Source organism: Coniosporium apollinis (genome assembly GCF_000281105.1).
Source record: "Coniosporium apollinis CBS 100218 chromosome Unknown supercont1.24, whole genome shotgun sequence".
NCBI lineage: Eukaryota > Fungi > Ascomycota > Dothideomycetes > Coniosporium > Coniosporium apollinis.
The window spans coordinates 1-16,351 of NW_006913286.1; the positions used below are offsets into that span (position 1 = coordinate 1).

Here is a 16,351-nt window from a genome sequence, read left to right on the forward strand (position 1 = left end):
TAACCCTAACCCTAACCCTAACCCTAACCCTAACCCTAACCCTAACCCTAACCCTAACCCTAACCCTAACCCTAACCCTAACCCTAACCCTAACCCTAAGCGGCTAGTCCTATAACTAAGCCTATTAGAAAAAGCTATTAATCTTAGTCTAGTTAAAGATATTAATCCTTTTATTAGCAATTAACTACTATACCCCCTTAACTAACCGCGCGAGGCTTTACCTAATAAGTTCTAGGGCTAGCTTACTAATAGAGTTAGGAGCTTTAGTGAGCTGCGCGATATCTACTATACTATAGCTGTGTAGATAGTAGGGCCACTAGGTCATCTTAAGCTAAGGGGATACCTTCGTCCTAGTAGAGCTCTTCTAGATTATACTATTCTTAACCTTAGCGTCGGTAAGGCCCCTTACTAGCTCCTGGTCCACCTAGGTCTTAATTAAATCCGCTAGGGGGATTACCTAAGTCTCCCACCGCCTACACTAGGTATCTATCTTCTTATTATTCTCCTACTACTACTACTAGGCGGGCGATACTATAGCGAAGTAGCCGCTACCGTAGCTAGTAGTAAAGAGGTGCTAATAGTAGACGGAGCGTAGCAGGAGCTTAGCGACTATATTCTTAACATGTGCTAAGGGCCGGCCTCTATAGCTAAAGCTAATTATATACTAAAGGCGGAGGTGCTTTTAAGTAGATTTCTTAGTACGCACTATATAGTAGCATTCCGGGTATAGTAAGCTATCCTTAAAGATTAGGATATTCGGGATAGCGAGGGAGAAGGGAGCTAGAAGCTAAAAGAAAGCCGACTTAGGATTAGTAAGAGGATATTATACTTAGAGGGTTACTAGTAGCGCGTTAATAGTAGCGGTAGGCTATAGCTATAGTGCTATATAGCGGCGATAATACTTAAGTAGGTGAGTCTTAATAGTTTTTAGAGTGACGGTATAGCGATATAGGTAATAGACAAGGATCTTAAGGTCTAGTATATAGTTAAATAGATCTATAGTGCTATTAATAGGAAGTTAGTTAAGGAAAGGTGTAGGCGACGGGCGGTAGATAGAATATATAGAGGTAGAAGGACGCGTAGGGTAGCCTAGCAATATATAGTTATTACTAAATACATCTAGGTTTATATTCGCGTTAGCGTGGCTATAATTAATTTAGTTAGTTAGTTAGAAGGGTCGGTGGACGAAGGCTTCTATAGATAGACCTAGCGGCATAGAAATCCGGAGGCGGGAGATTATATTATTACGTGGGAGGCGAGTAGTTAGTGTTAGTATAGGCGCAGGCAGTTAGTGCGGGTAGGGTGATAGTGTTAAGTAGCTAATAGGAGGGTCGGTTAATTGGATTAAGGGCTAGAACTTAATTGGTATAGAAGTGTCAGTTAGTTAGTTAGTTAGTTAGTTAGTCAGTTAGTTAGAGTTTCTATTAAATATATTTACTAGATTAAGGTTTTATCTTTTTACTTTTAAGAGTCTAAGCTTATTAAGAGTTTCTCTACTCTAGCTTTAGTACTAAACTATAAAACTATATTAAGTTCCTAAACTTTACACTAATACTATATAATAATAGTAAGAGGTATTTAAATTCTAACTATAGAGTATAATTTGTAGTATCTAGTTCTATAACTCTATAATATTTTATATCTCTAACTCTTATAGTTTACTCTTTATTTCTAACTTTAACTATAATAATAAATTAATTGAAATAAATATAGAGTATTTAAGAAAAGATTTAGTAGTAACTAAAGAATAGTATTTTATTATTATAGAAGAAACTAATAAGTTATAAAGAAATCTAGTATCGAAAACTATCTCTATATAATTAGAAAGTAGTATTCTTAGTTATCTCTTTAGATCTTAGCTTTATATAGATAATATTTATAATATAATAAAAATATAGTTATAGTCTAGATAGTACTATTAAAGAGAAAAGTATAATTTTCTACTATAAATATTAATAGAAATATTAGACTAAAGGTAACTAATAAAGCTAAACCTTTAATAATTAGATAGAATTAAAGTTAGTATAATAGATAGCTAGAGTATATCTAAGAAATTAAGTATTAAACCTATATATTACTTTATAGTACAAAATTAGATAGATCTATAATATAAGCTATTAGAGTCTCTTCTAGATATTAAATAGAATAGTAGGCTTCTATAAATATATTAGTATCATAGGTTATACACTATTCTATTTATAGAGAAATAAGTTGAAAAACTAGAATTTACAGGCTAGACTTACTAATAAAAAGATATATAAAGCTATACTAAGTGTAGATTTAAGTAATTATATAGTTAAGTAGGTGCTTCCGCCTCTATATTAGGAGTGGAGTCGATAGATAGCTGACTCGAAACATCTAAATATCTAAACCCTATCTGAGATCACTATAGATGAACTCTATTGCGTTACTAGTAACTTCCGAGCATTAAAAGAGTTATTGCAGTTAATAAGACGCTGCGTCCCGAGTAGGATTACGTCGTCTCTACTAACCTAAGTTACAAATATCTATCTCTATACGTCTGCAGCACTAACGATCTAGAGCCTGTACTTGACACTGCATGAATATATTAGCACTGTCGTGAAACTACAAGCTTCTACTATCTCTTCAGTATTCGAAAGGTAGCACCTACCATCTGATAGTATACACCTCTGTTTCTCAGCAAAGTCTGATGGTCGCCTTTTTCGAGAACTTTACCGCTACCGAGGACGAAGATGATATCCGCCTTCTGAATAGTTGCTAGACGCTGCTGCAGTGTAAGTCCTTATTCGTATCGTATATGCACCGCTATCTTGGACGCATAACGCGAACGCAACGAAAGTGAGGGATTGGGATCTTACATGCGCGACAGCAAGTACTGTCCTCCTCCCGTCTCTAGCAGCACGCTCGATTGCCTCTTGTACCTGCAATTCGGACTCAGAATCTAGGCTAGATGTCGCTTCGTCCAGTAACAAGAGTCTAGGACGGCGTAGAAGGGCGCGCGCGAGAGCAATGCGTTGCTTCTGGCCGCCACTGAGAGAAACGCCTTTTGAACCCAACCGAGTGGCATAGCCTAGGGTTGAAGATTTAGCAGGGGGTTAAGCAGGCTTGATGGAGAACTTCACTACGTTCCAGGGGACTTGCCTTCTGGGAGAGAGACGATGAAGCTGTGAATTTGCGCCTCGATACAGGCTTGCTGGATGGCCTGGTCTGTGGCGCTAGCTGCATCCACGGAGAGTGCCACATTCTCGCGAATAGTGCCTTCGACATGTTAGGTGGGGTTCTCTAGGGTTTGGAATAAATATTCGGGGATCGAGGAAACACTTACCGTCATAAAGAGTGGGCTCTTGGGCAACAAGGCTCATCGCATTACGATACTCCCTAAGGCTTATGGTGGAGATATCTTGACCACCGCAGACAATGCTTCCGGAGTCGGGGTCATAGAACCTGCGTTACCATATTGGATAAGCTTCGTTGAGTTGTGTAAATCACTTGTAGAAAACCGATACCTTTCAAGCAGACTTATCACAGTGGATTTCCCGCTACCTTGACAGGCAAACACATTAGTTTGACAGGCTCCAATGAGTCTTGTGAACAGAACTCTTACCTGAAGCGCCAACAAGAGCAGCGAACTGACCAGGCTCGACCTTGAACAAGCGGTGAGATAGATTCTACGCACAGCGGAATAGGCCCTACCTTTAGACTTAGACCTGTGATTACAGGCACATCGCGGCTCTTGTACTTAAAATAGACGTTCAGAAACTCTATCCCAACGCTGCCGTCGTAGATCTTGAGTGCCTTGGGTGGATACTCTTCTTTCGTTCCAGAAGGTCGAAGACTTAGGATTCTATTTGCTGCGCCAGTAGCCTCCGCCACATCTGCTTAATTTAGGGCTGATGATCCGAGGGGCCTTCAAGTAGGAAAGTGCTTACTGGGAGCAAAGGAGAACCACATTCCAGCGGCCTGGCTCCCCTACCAGGGGGTTAGTATGACACGGGTAATGGTTGCGAATGGAAACGAACCTGAACTACAGCCATGTAGACTATAAAGAATTGTACCAGATTATACTCACGAGCAGCAAGCAGACGGCCGCCATACCTGTTCGATATTAGCTATCAATCGACTTAATGCTAGACTTGCGCTCAGAGGGTACTTGCCAAAAGCATAACGCCACACAAGCTAAATCTACACTATCAGACGCAGCGAACACTATCGTCGACAACCTCGCTCTACGAAATGACTTCAAGACGTGACCCTTCAACAGCGTCGAGTACCGAGAGCAAACTGTATCCTCCATTATCAAAGACGTGACTGTACGGAAAGCTCCGACAGCCTCAGTAGCAAACTGTGAGCTGTCTGCAAATACAGCAGCATTCATCGCCTCGAACTGCATTTCGAGTTTGACTCTTAAGTAGCCAGCCGATAGGATGATAGGAAGTATGCTGAATAGGCCAACAAGTGAGAGTTTCCATCCAAAGGCAAAGGATATCGCGAGCGAGCCGAGCAAGTTGAACACTGATATCAGGGCCATCGACATTTCAGTGCCCATAAGTTGTTGCAACTGAGTGGGATCGGTGCTCAGCCTCGACGTAAGAGTGCCCGCGGAGTTGCCTTCAGCATCAAAGAACGCGATACGCTTGCGAAGAATATTGTCTATATATTCCTGCCGATAGTGGGTGGAGACGGCCTTCAAATATGTGAGTGTGTACTGTCTCTAAGGGTTCCATTCCACTTACGATAGAGATAGTATATGAAGACCATCCGAGCACAAAGTAAGAGACTCCGGCGCCTACAGCCAGGACGCCGAACATGCCCGCCCAGAAATTCCCTCTGTTGACGAGTTCAGATCCCGTGAGTGTGAAAACATCGATTATCTTGGCAAAGAGGTATGCCTGGAGTGGATAGACAACTACTGGGCCTAAGCATATGATCACAGTAGCAGACTGTTGAGATTACCTCCAGCGCCAATAGCGCCAAGAATAGTCAAGCTGTAGAGTATCCAACGTGATCTCTGCTCATACATAAGGCGTCCAAAACTCCTCAAGATATCCTTTTGCTTGTAATTGGTTTCCGATTGAGCTGCCAGAGAGGTTCCATGAGGGCTGGTATTAGCGGCTTCTTGATGGACTGTTGCAGACTCAACTCTAGTCGAATGCAGTAATATTTCATCGTCGAGCCCGTCAGTGCCTATTAGTAGTTCTTGGGCATGGACCAGACCATAGTAGACACCGTCTTGCTTGTTAAGGAGCTGCTGGTGACTGCCCTCCTCAACAACCCTGCCTTGCCTGAGAACAACAATCTTGTCTGCTCGTTTGATAGTCGATAAGCGATGCGCAATCACTATCGTGGTTCTGTTCTCTGAAACGCTGTCAAGCGCTTTCTGGACAATGCGCTCGGTACGTACATCAACTGCGCTGGTGGCTTCATCCAGAATAAGGATTGGTGGCTGTTTGATAATGCTGCGAGCAATGGCGATCCGCTGACGCTGCCCTCCCGATAATTTGATCCCGCTCTCCCCCACAACTGTGTCGTAGCCCTAGAAGTCTCAATTAGATCCATACTTGAGCAACAGTGCTGTAAAGCGAAAGCCAGATGCTAGAGAATCAACTTAGTAGCTAATAGTGGTCGAAGAGGTTTGTGAAGTGAGACCGCCACCATTAGGCTTGATAATCAACTGTGTGGCGGAAGCAAGAGGAAGACAATTTGCACTCACAAGAGGGAGCTTTGAGATAAACTCATCGGCATACGCTTCCTTGCAAGCATCCTTAACTAATGCTAGTGTTTCTTCCTTGGGTGCATCATGCCATTGTGTGCTGCAAAGTCCGTACGCGACATTGTTGTAGATCGTGTCGTTGAAAAGGAAAGGTTCCTGCTGAACAAGTCCTATCTGAGATCTCCACCATTTCAAGTCGGCGCTGCGGAGGTCGATATGGCCGATCCTGATTGATCCGCTGCCGCTTTCCCTAGTTTTAGGATCTTCGGCAGGTTGTGTATCTTCCTGCACGAGAGTCTCTTCTTTTCTTCCACCGGAGATCTTCGATGATTGGTCTGAGAGATCGTACCATCGCTCAAGCAGTCCGACGATAGTGCTCTTCCCTGATCCGGAAGGTCCCACGATTGCCGTCACTTTGCCCGCCTCAAACTTCACATTCAAGCGATCCAGAACTTGAACGTCAGGCCTACTGGGATAAATAAATGAGACATCTTTCAAAACGATGTCAGCGTGCACGGGGATCTCCGGCGCTTTGAGACCTGAAGTGTCAGGAGTCTCAGAGTCTATTGTCTTGAAAAGCTCGGTTGCCGCCGTTGCGGCTTTCGCAATGGCAATGATTGGACTAGCGACTCGGCCAACAGACATGACGGCCATGACCACGGAAAAGAGGACACTACCAAAGTCAGCTTGCCTTGCTTCGATCCGTACAGAAAGGCCTGAAACGCATAAACACGTAGAATACCCACATCACGATGGCGTTCAAATCGTCTGTGTTGCCTCTCATATACCGCCGGATCCCGAACCAGAACGTGAGGCCAAAGGTGCTATACATAGAGAAGAACGATGGGAGCATCATAAGCCCGATAAGTGGTCCGTTCTTCATCTCCGTCCGCTTTGCCCGCAGCAGCCAACCATTGTGTTGTGTAGATAGGCGTTCTTCGGCTCCGAAGGCTACAATAACACGAATCGATCCAAATATCTCAAAGGCGAGAGCCGAGGCTTGTTCTTGAGCGTGCTCGGTTTTCTTGTGAACCTTTATGTAGAATGGGAGCGTCGAACCGTACGCTAGGAGGATAAAGGGCAAAGACGCGCTGGCTACAAGGGTGAGTAGCCAGTCGTAGATGAATGCCACTACGTAGAACCCTCCGGTCAAAGCGATAACTTGTATAAGCATGGCGAACTGTTGTGATATAGCGAGCTGGATGGTATTTGATGATGTTGTGATCCGAGCCGAGACCTTGCCCGCAGAGATCGTGTCTATGATACTGACAGGTTGGGCGAAAAGAGCTTGGAGGTAGGCTAAGCGGAGCGCGGCAGATATCCTTAGTCCACTAATTCTGACCGTGAGCTGCATCCGTCAGAATGAACATGACCGAAGCGCTTCGGATGGTTCCTCGCATACCATCGAGGTGTATGACAAGACGAACTTTCCAACGAACAGATACGCGATATAAGTCCTAGCAACATACTTTGTCAGCATAGCGCCTCGGTAGATTCGTACAATTGGAAGATTGCGCGCAAAAACAGCATTGACTGAAGCAGTCAATGACCGGAAAACGCAGTGCAGAATGAGGTTGGCCCCGATAGTATAGGTGTGAGCTTGAGGCTTCCTTCACACTTGCGGAATACACCCTTGTGAAAGCATATCAGTTGACGGCTGTCACCAGTAGTCCCACAACGGAAGTATAAGAGCACCGTAGAATACTCTCTGCGCTTCTGAGGAGGCTAAGGCTGCAATGAATGCCATAGCAAATCGCATATTGTCGATAGTTGCTTAGAGGTTGACGTACGCATTCTGGTTGACCGAACTTTGGAACGCCGCTTTCGTGACGGTCGTGTTGAGCACGAAGTATCCGGCAAAGTCTCCAACAAGTTGTCCTACAATGGCTCAGAACGGATACCAAAAGAACAGTACTCAAGAGACTTACCGAAAACGATATTCATGATTGGCAAAGCCTGTGAACCGCAGAATTTCAGCCATAGCGGTTTTTTGAAAAGCATTCCGAAGCACATACAACTCCAGCACCGATTGAAGACAATACGCAGATACCCATTAATCCCCAATCCAGGACTGTTCCGTAAGAGAGTACCCTCTAATTGCAACCAGAAATCTCAGTGAAGGTTTGACGCAATTGCTACATTGGTTTCTCGTACGAAGAAGTTCCCTACGTTTGCTTTCGACCCCAGGTTCTCGTCGTTGCTCTTTTCCACTGAAGTCTCTTCCGCGGCATTAGCAGGCATGCTATCGTTGCTGGCATGAGGACGATTGGAAGATTGCGACGCTTCACGTCTATTGAGACGCGCCATTGAACAGAAATTTGTTCCCAGATAGATATCGAAGGCTGCTAAGCATGCAGCCTCTCCTTCTAGATTATTAGTACCGACACTATATCGATTAGTTGCTGCCTAGATAGAGAGTGCGACCGTGTGACCCTGCTTACCTAGAGAAGAGAGTGGCTTTACTCTTTCGGCCGAGAAGTTATCGGATCACGTGCACAAATGCTACCCGCAACCGGAAAGTTACTCTCTTCTAATAATTTGCTCCGCAAGACGAACCTCACACGTCTAATATTCGCCTCGAACACGAGCCACGAACAAAGAAGCCTCAAACACGCCTCTACACTAATGCCTCCTAACTACCAAAAACTGGCCACCTACTGCATATCCGCTCATCCAACTCGGCTCGGCCACGCTGACGAAAACCAGCTTGGTTAAGCTCCAGCTCCTCTCTGTCGCCCCTTCTTTCCCGAACCTACTACCATGCTTACTGCACCTTCTTCGACTCCAGTTCCTTGACATAAACCCTATCATCCTCGCCCTCGACCTCCTTCGCAATCCTCTCCATTTCCCTAGCCTGCTTCCCCCACTCCTCCTTCCCCATCTTCGTCTCCCTGCGAAACAGCTCCTCGTTCGGCTTCCGGTAGCTGCCGCCCAGCCGATCCCACAGCGTCGTGAACTGGCCGTAGTTGTAGTTGAAGTACAGATGGTGCATCGTGTGGCACGCCGCGCCGTTGATAATCGGGCTGTCAGCAACATACTCCCCATCGTGTATCATGACGGTCCAGACATTGATGAACGTGAAGAGAGCGATGTAGGCGAATTTCTGCAGCGGGAAGATGAAGGGGAAGACGTGGTAGGGCACGCTCTGCGCGTAGCCGTCGAGCGGGTGGAAGGCGTGGGATGCGTAGGGCGTCGGCATGATCCACTTGTGGTGCGGCTTGTGCAGCCTCTTGTATATCAACGGATGGTGCAACGCCCGGTGGATCCAGTAGATGAAAAAGTCGGTGAAGGTGATGAAGAGCGGGAATTGCAGGATATTGTACCACATCCCCGGTCCCTCGGCGGTGCTGTCGTACATGCGGCTGTAGCCTCGTACTTCGAGAAGGAACATGGGGACGGTGAAGATAGCCATTATGGGCATGGAGACCATGGATTGTGCGATCTCCATCCGCATCTGGTTCTTGAGGTATTTGGGGTGGTTGAAGGTGGCTTTGTCGAAGATGAAGAGGTAGGAGAAGGTCGCGCAGAAGAAGTAGATCACTAGGCCGAAGATCCTGGAGCGCGGGGGTTAGTGGAAGCATATGGATTGGTGAGGTGTGTGTAAAGGGTAGGGCATACCATGTAATAAGATATAGAGTCACTGCTTGTCTGAATATGTTGTCCCGTGGCCATCGGCTCATGTATGCATACTCTCCGGGTTGGAAGCTGAGGTACTCGCTCGCCGGCCGATACTGATAGGTACTGGCGTATGGTGTAGGCACCTCCCGCATGCTTGAGTAGGTACCATTGGGCGTCGTCTTGGGCGTCGCATACTGGGGGTATTGGGCGTATGACGCAGGGAGGAGGGTCGCATACAGCCGGTCGAAGAGGAAGGTGTCGAAGACCTCGACGACGACGTCCATTGTCGCGGCCGGTGCTTAACTACGGCTCAATGGCCCTTGGGGTAGTACGGTTTTTGTTGATGCCAAGCGGTGGCGGAGATATCGGGGACGCAAAGAGATCCAAGATCACAGGCTGTATACTCAATGCAAGTGGAGCAGACAAAAGAGCATTCTAATGGCGGAGCAAAGCAGCGCAAGTGTAGAGCAGGAGAGTGACTTCTGCGGTGAGGACGGTATTGAGGTGCAATCGTCGCCAACGGGGTTTTTCAGGGTCCCACTCCAATGAGCGCGTGCAGATCCAGGGCGGAGGTTCTGGATTCCGGTGCTCGGTTCCTGGCCTTCCGGGTCACCTCATCTTCGCGGTGGGAAACAGCGCCGGCAAACTGGGAGCGAAGCTTGTCTCAGTGACAGCTTTCCATGTCCATCTTTACTCAAGCCCGAGAGATTTTTACCCTGACTCGAGGGAGAGTGTTGCACAGAGGAGAGTTCGAGTCGGCCTATTGAGCCTCCCCTCGTCTCCACTCATCATCGTGCGTCAGATTGCATCTGATAACGATTGGGACCTTCTCCATTACCTAGGGCTGAGACTCGGCACAGCGGTGACGAGGCGTGGTGTCTTCGTGTCTGGGGACGGCAAGTGAGCAACTCGGTGCCCGAGAAGCCAGATGGGCGTGACGTGCATTGTGGTCTCTACCACCTTTGCGCTGATGCCGACGAAGGTGTCCTCACGGTTTTGAATGGCGAAAAAGTGGGGTGTCGAAGGGCAATGAGCACGGAGCGATAGAACGCGCATAGACTCGTGGCAGCTTTCATATCTGAGGTCGAGGGAACGGCCCCCAAACCCTTCGCCAATAATCATCCCTCTTGCTCTGACCTCGTGGCTTCTAGAGACAGCACACGATACGTTCAGGTAGGCATTGTTCACCCTCCTCGGTGGTAAGTTCCCATTGAACACCTCTGTCGCCTGACCCGTTGACACACACCCTGAGCGATTCGCTACAGGCCAATACTGCGAACAGCCCAGTGGGATGCGGGACATGGAGGCACGCTTAACGCTGGGAAAGTACCAGGCCGACAAGCAGGCCAAGCTTCTGCTCACCAGCGTCTTCCCGTTTTTCGTCGCTGTTCAGGGTTCAAGATGGCAGAGCGGGATATCTCTCGCAGCCGCGCATGCAAAAGTCCCAATGAGCCAAACCGACCGCGCAGAGAGCGCGGCACAGTTTGAAGTCGACGCCGCCGACAGAAGATTCAGAGGACTCGACTACAAAAGATTTAACTGAACTAGAGGGCCCCTAGCTCAGTACTAATCTGCCATTCTATGCGTCTGTGTGAAGCGTTTCTACTGCATCGCCACCTAAAAGATCGCCCAGTCAAGCCGGCAATAATGGAAGCCCTGAAACAGGCGTCCGGCTCGTGGCTGCCCTTATCTCACGTGAACTGTCGTGATCGTTCCCGCGAACGTGCGGACCCGCTCCGCCGCCGTCGTCACTGTGCATTCGGCTGAGAGTGCGTGCGCATACCGCGCGTCTGCCGCTCGGTGGGGCATCGAGAGATCTGGAGGTTAAGCGAAGCTTTGCCTGTGAGCAAAGACGGGAAAAGAGACCCTGTCATTGTGGATCTTCGGTGATGCGGGGCGTGTGTGAAAGATAAGATTTTAGATTTCTGTAGGCTCATCTGCATGTGTAAAAGTTTTTGACAAAGAGACGAGCTTCGTAGAGGCATAGAGTGCCATTAGAAGGATGTTCAATAGTTGTACAGCTACTCCACTACGTCGGACTACAACACCACAGGAACCACGATGCCACCTCAAACCAACAGGGTATCCGCTTTTCCCACACCAACACGCCAAATGCCTCCCAGTGATCGCACATCAAACGGTATCAACACCGCCATCACCATGCCACGCCTGTATCAGACCAGCTGTCCCGTGACCTTTTCCGCTTGCGCCTCGCTACTCGTGACATCCAGGTTCCAAACGTACTCCACAATGTGTAAGAGAAAAAAAGCGCACCCGTCACACCTGCGACTAGAGGGTCGGGATAGATATCATGAGGTCTTAAAACATCTTTCTTTCGGGAAAGACAAAGTCTTCAAACGCCGGGTTCCGCGGTGCGAAGCCCACCGTGGTACTACCGTCAAACCCAAACCCGGCATGATCGATGGACTGACCATTGGAATCCGATGAAATCGACGATGACCGGCTGCTCCTATCGCTATCGTTGTTGCTGGACGTGACGCTGCCATGATTTGAGGATGCCGCATTGCTGTCGATGGAAGGATATAACGACGAAGAGGTGGCAGATAAAGATACTGTAGAAATTCTGCGATCCTTGCCGCGACCTTTGATGCCTTTGTTTGAGTTCTTGTACAGTGACGCAAAGTACTCCCACAGCTCCTTGTCTTGCGTGGTCACCGGATCGCCCTCCTGAATGCATGCGAACTTTTGAGTCAGGTACCGCAAAGCTGATGCGTGAAACTTGTTCTGATGTGACTTTACAGGGCGTTAGTTTCCGATCTGGGTTTACATTTTGGAGGCTGACTAACCTTAAGATTGCCAAGCTGGGTGAACTGTTTCCCGCAATCATCAAGCTTGCAAGTGAACGGCTTGATCTGCTGGTGAACAATCATGTGTGCTCGGACATTTCCGCGCTGAGCGAAGGTCTTGCCGCAGACGTCGCAGTTATATGGCCGCTCCCCGGTATGGCGCCGCTCGTGTGTCTTGAATGCAATCAGTATATGCTCGTTACTGCATGTGTAATCGTGCTCGTACCTTTAGGTTGCCGAGTTGGGAAAACCGTTGACCGCACGAAGGCTCTTTGCACAACTTTACGTATGTATTAGCATACTTTTCGGCGCGATTGGCTCTCAGCACTTACGAAAGGCTTGACCCCGGTATGTGCACGCGTGTGAATTTCGAGATGTGTCTTTTGGTAGAAGCTCTTGTAGCAGTCAGGCATGCTACACTGATACCGCTTCTTCGTACGTCCGCTTGATCGTGGAGCTTCCTGAAGCTCCTTCACGATTTTACTGGGCCGTTGCTGGCGTGCTTGCGCTGGTGCTGTCTTCGCCTGGATAGCTTTCATCAAGATATCAACATCAGTTGAAAAAGTGATGCCGAGCTCCGAATCCGACGAGCTGGAGTGCTTATAATCGTCGACAAAATTCGGGTCATTGAACAGTAGGCTGGGCTGGACGGGCGAGTGCATCTCCGCTTTGACCGACGGACTTCGGTGTAGCATTGAAATGCTACTTCTTCTATATTGCGCCGCATCTGATATCATATCACTCCCTCCCGGATACGTCGCGGCATGTGTCAGGGTTGCCGGAAATGCCATACTGCTGAGAGTTTGCTGCATGGCATAGGTACTGGCCGCATTTGGATCGTAGGCATATGCGCCGGCTTGCATGGACATTGGGACTTCGAGGGCGGGAGCTTGAAACATTGGCATCGTTATATCGAGCTGAGACGCCCCAAACGATTCAGAGATTGGCGGGTTCATTGTCGGCCTCGAGTGTGCATCGAAGGTTGGCATCATGCCAGCCATGCTCAGATTGGGCATCTGTAGAGCTAGGCTTGATCGTCGCTGCCAGATTCCTCCTTGTCGAGGCGCATCGAGTGCTGTCATCGTTGGTCTGGAGAACTCCTACGTCGTTGAACGTGGAGTAGCCAAAGGTCAGAGCTCTGGATCAACCTGGTAGCTCGCTCTCCTGACTCGAGTCTTCAGCTATAGGAAGAGCTACTGACAGCTCGCGACAGACTGTGTACGGAAACAAGTAGTGGGGCGATTCGGTCCAGAAATACCGGAGGCATGTGCTAGGAAGGTTGTAGGACATAAGGAAGAGCTTATTTGGAGTCCAACCACGCGGCTGGGCGACATTGAGGATGTAAATACCTACCGCTCCCCACAATGACGCGGGGCCCTGTGGGAGGAGCAGAGAGCTCAATGGCGATCGGGCCCGCCCAGGGCCCGTCAACGCACCATGCTCTGTTCATGCACGCCGACTTCACATAGTGTAGAGGTCACTCGGCGTTGCGCCCGCGCTTGACTGCTTTCTGGGACGCGTGGGCGCTGGTTGCAGGCCGTCGTCGAGATCCCGCGCCCCCCATGGTGATGGAAACACAAGGGTCTAAGCTCCAGAGGTCGAGCGGCCCGACAAGTGGCTTGCGAACAGATGGAGGGCGGAAGAACGTGCGTCACAGGCGGACGAACGTCTCAGATCGTGCATCCAAAGGCCGTGGCTTGGTGGGCTAGGTGGGGGTGCTATTGGTGAGGGGAGAGTGAGTGGCTTTGCGGCAACATCGCGCGACCAATTGCGATGCCTCGCAGATCCCTTTATCAGCCCCGGCAACTTGAATCAGGTAAGATTAATTCGCCTCGCCGTCGCAGAAACTTCACGTTTTTGAGCGCGTGAAGATGTCTGCCTCGAAATAGCGTTAGGTAGATCCCGAGAAGACGACCGACTTCCACACGGTGGGGCACGAAGCGGATCAATCAAGTGGCCTTAAGTGCTCTTCAGAAAACAATCCACAAATATACCCGATGGTTGGGGACTGATGGAGGTTGGATTCGCAAGCACGTTTCGATATCTGGCGTCCTCAAGCAACAGCTACCTTGTTGGCGCCCACGACGCTAAAGTCTCCTCTGCCATATCTACAGTATATCGCGGCAGGGTCCAACCGAATTGTGGGCGTACCTTTAGCCGGAGGCTCCATAAGCCTTTTCGTTAGCTCAGACGACTAGCATAGAAGGATGAGGCATTTCTCTGCGCACTCGGTTCGAGAGGATGGTTGCGCATCGCAAGCAGTCTTGTTTGGAGTACAGCACTGTTCAAAATCTCAAGGCCGCGGGATCAATATAGATAAACACTCCGAACAGGTTCACCATGCGCACCAGAGGGCCGAGCGCGAGCAAGTATCACATACCTAGAAGCAGATTTAACCAGAAACTTTTGGCTTCTCCGAGCCCACGCCCACGGAGACCCGCACGGTTGGATGCCCGTAATTGTAGGTCTATCCGTAGGTAGCGCGAATCAAAAGGCGACAATCTGAAGACGCGGCTGTTGCTGGTTATCAGCGCTCTTCATGCTGGGAATCGCACCAGAGCCAGGGGCGGACAACGTTATCGGACTCATGTACCGCGGAGTGTTGCGCTTCAAATTGAGGCGAGCGCCCCGCATTAACGATCCTCATAGGCGTCTTTGGGGAGCTGTGCCCTCCGTTGCGTCTGCACGCCAGCTCGCATCCGCGTACGCAAAACATCTAAAACCGCGCCTCAGAACATGCCGCGCCAAGCACGGTACTTGAAACGCGTCTCTCGAAATGCGGAGGGCAACCGAACCGAGCGACCCGACAGCCTGGTCCAGCGATTCAGCGTGCGTGCTTTTCGCCACGGCCGACGCGGCTGCTTGAGGCTTGTCTCCGGCTGTCTGAATGACAGATTCGCGCAACAACCACCGACCTGTCGATAACTAACGATCGTACTCTCCTCGACTCTGCCGAAATCGCAAGCCTCGCGGCAAAGCACGAGAGAGAAAAAAGCCACCAACGCGGAGCAGGTCACCCGGCCCTGCCGCGCTTGTCCCGCGCATGAATCCTACCCGGCAGCGTGGTTCATGGCGATTTAGTGCGGGCAGTTTGGGCAGGAAGCTCAGGTAACCACGCATGCCCTCCTGCTCTCCAGCTTCCCACAACATCCTCCACACTCCTTGGGGATTTGCGCCGCGTGCTGTGACCACCGGGCGGTTTAGCATATCATACTATTGACACACCAAGCCGCCTGAGTTCGCATGTTCGCTTCGAAAGAGCAGCCTGCATCAAGCCCTCGTCGCGCTAAGTTCTGGATGCACGCTGAATAGTTCCATCCCAATCCCTTATTAGCGTTAGCCACGTTTTGACAGCTGCTGTCCTCAAGGCGCAGCGAGTTCACGCTGTTCGCCGGCTGTTCCTGCCATCGCTTCACTGCTGGAGCGCATCAATGTTCGGTGCTGTTAAGCTGCTGCCGCACCACGCTCGGCCAAGGAAGGAGATTCTGTGATGTGGAAAGGGGATCTCGCTCTCTTGGTCCGTAGTATTGGATGCTGGCTGTTTGGTTTCATATCAGGCGTACATTCAAATACATACCATCTACGCGAAATGGTTGCCGAAACAAATGGCGCGGTGTGCCACGCGGACCGTGTCGGGTACAGCAGCAAAGCGTGATCAAACAGTCCGGTATGGCTTAACCACCGCCCTAGAAACATCACCATTCAGCCCGCGACGGCGGCTCTCGCAGAATCTCAAGCAGAGTCTCCTTCAAGACAGCTTAGGGAGCCAATGACAAGGGGAACTCGATCAGGTCAGAAAGTTCATACATCTACCTACCTACGAACGAGAGCCTCATCATCTAAGAGAAACCCCTCCCATACAGCCTTGCTAGCCATCTACCACCTCTCCAAAGGAGAAAGAAGAGGTCCTCAGACAGTTTTCCATTGCCCTCCCCCACTCGCCAGAAACCCAGCCCATCAAGGACAGTGAAAAGATAAGGTATCGCCGGCCCGCTTGGCACCACCGCATACAGGCATCTCAGAGAAAGGCCAACAACAAGTGTACATCTCAAAGCGGTCCCGCTCGCCCAACACGTCCAAACCCAGTCGCACTGCCACGTTCCGATAAGCCAGGTTCAAAGTTACGGTCCATCATTACCAGTCCACATCCTTCCACATGCTGGAGCCTCTGGAAGGGTCAGGTCGATCGGTTCAACATCCTGTTTGCCGCGTCCCGATACCAGTATAAAGACAT

The 16,351-nt window shown here is 49.4% G+C and overlaps 3 protein-coding genes across 3 annotated transcripts; all 3 read right to left on the minus strand.

The window, feature by feature from the left end:
- Positions 1-3,103: 3,103 nt before the first annotated feature.
- W97_05114 (uncharacterized protein) lies at positions 3,104-7,636 on the minus strand (the record flags this gene model as incomplete). Its single annotated transcript, XM_007782999.1, has 15 exons — positions 3,104-3,240; positions 3,308-3,426; positions 3,489-3,525; positions 3,587-3,626; positions 3,676-3,857; positions 3,912-3,951; positions 4,052-4,077; positions 4,297-4,666; positions 4,716-4,897; positions 4,936-5,515; positions 5,693-6,365; positions 6,439-7,040; positions 7,095-7,149; positions 7,483-7,570; positions 7,621-7,636. 15 exons carry the CDS (start codon positions 7,634-7,636, stop codon positions 3,104-3,106), a joined length of 3,147 nt encoding a protein of 1,048 aa, XP_007781189.1.
- Positions 7,637-8,456: 820 nt separating this feature from the next.
- On the minus strand, positions 8,457-9,594 carry W97_05115 (C-5 sterol desaturase; the record flags this gene model as incomplete). Its single annotated transcript, XM_007783000.1, has 2 exons — positions 8,457-9,246; positions 9,311-9,594. 2 exons carry the CDS (start codon positions 9,592-9,594, stop codon positions 8,457-8,459), a joined length of 1,074 nt encoding a protein of 357 aa, XP_007781190.1.
- Positions 9,595-11,629: 2,035 nt separating this feature from the next.
- Positions 11,630-12,986, minus strand: W97_05116 (uncharacterized protein; the record flags this gene model as incomplete). The annotated part of the gene is made up of 4 exons (XM_007783001.1): positions 11,630-12,064; positions 12,118-12,291; positions 12,344-12,397; positions 12,450-12,986. The coding sequence occupies 4 exons, from the start codon at positions 12,984-12,986 to the stop codon at positions 11,630-11,632; spliced, it is 1,200 nt and encodes a 399-aa protein (XP_007781191.1).
- Between the last annotated feature and the right edge of the window lie 3,365 nt (positions 12,987-16,351).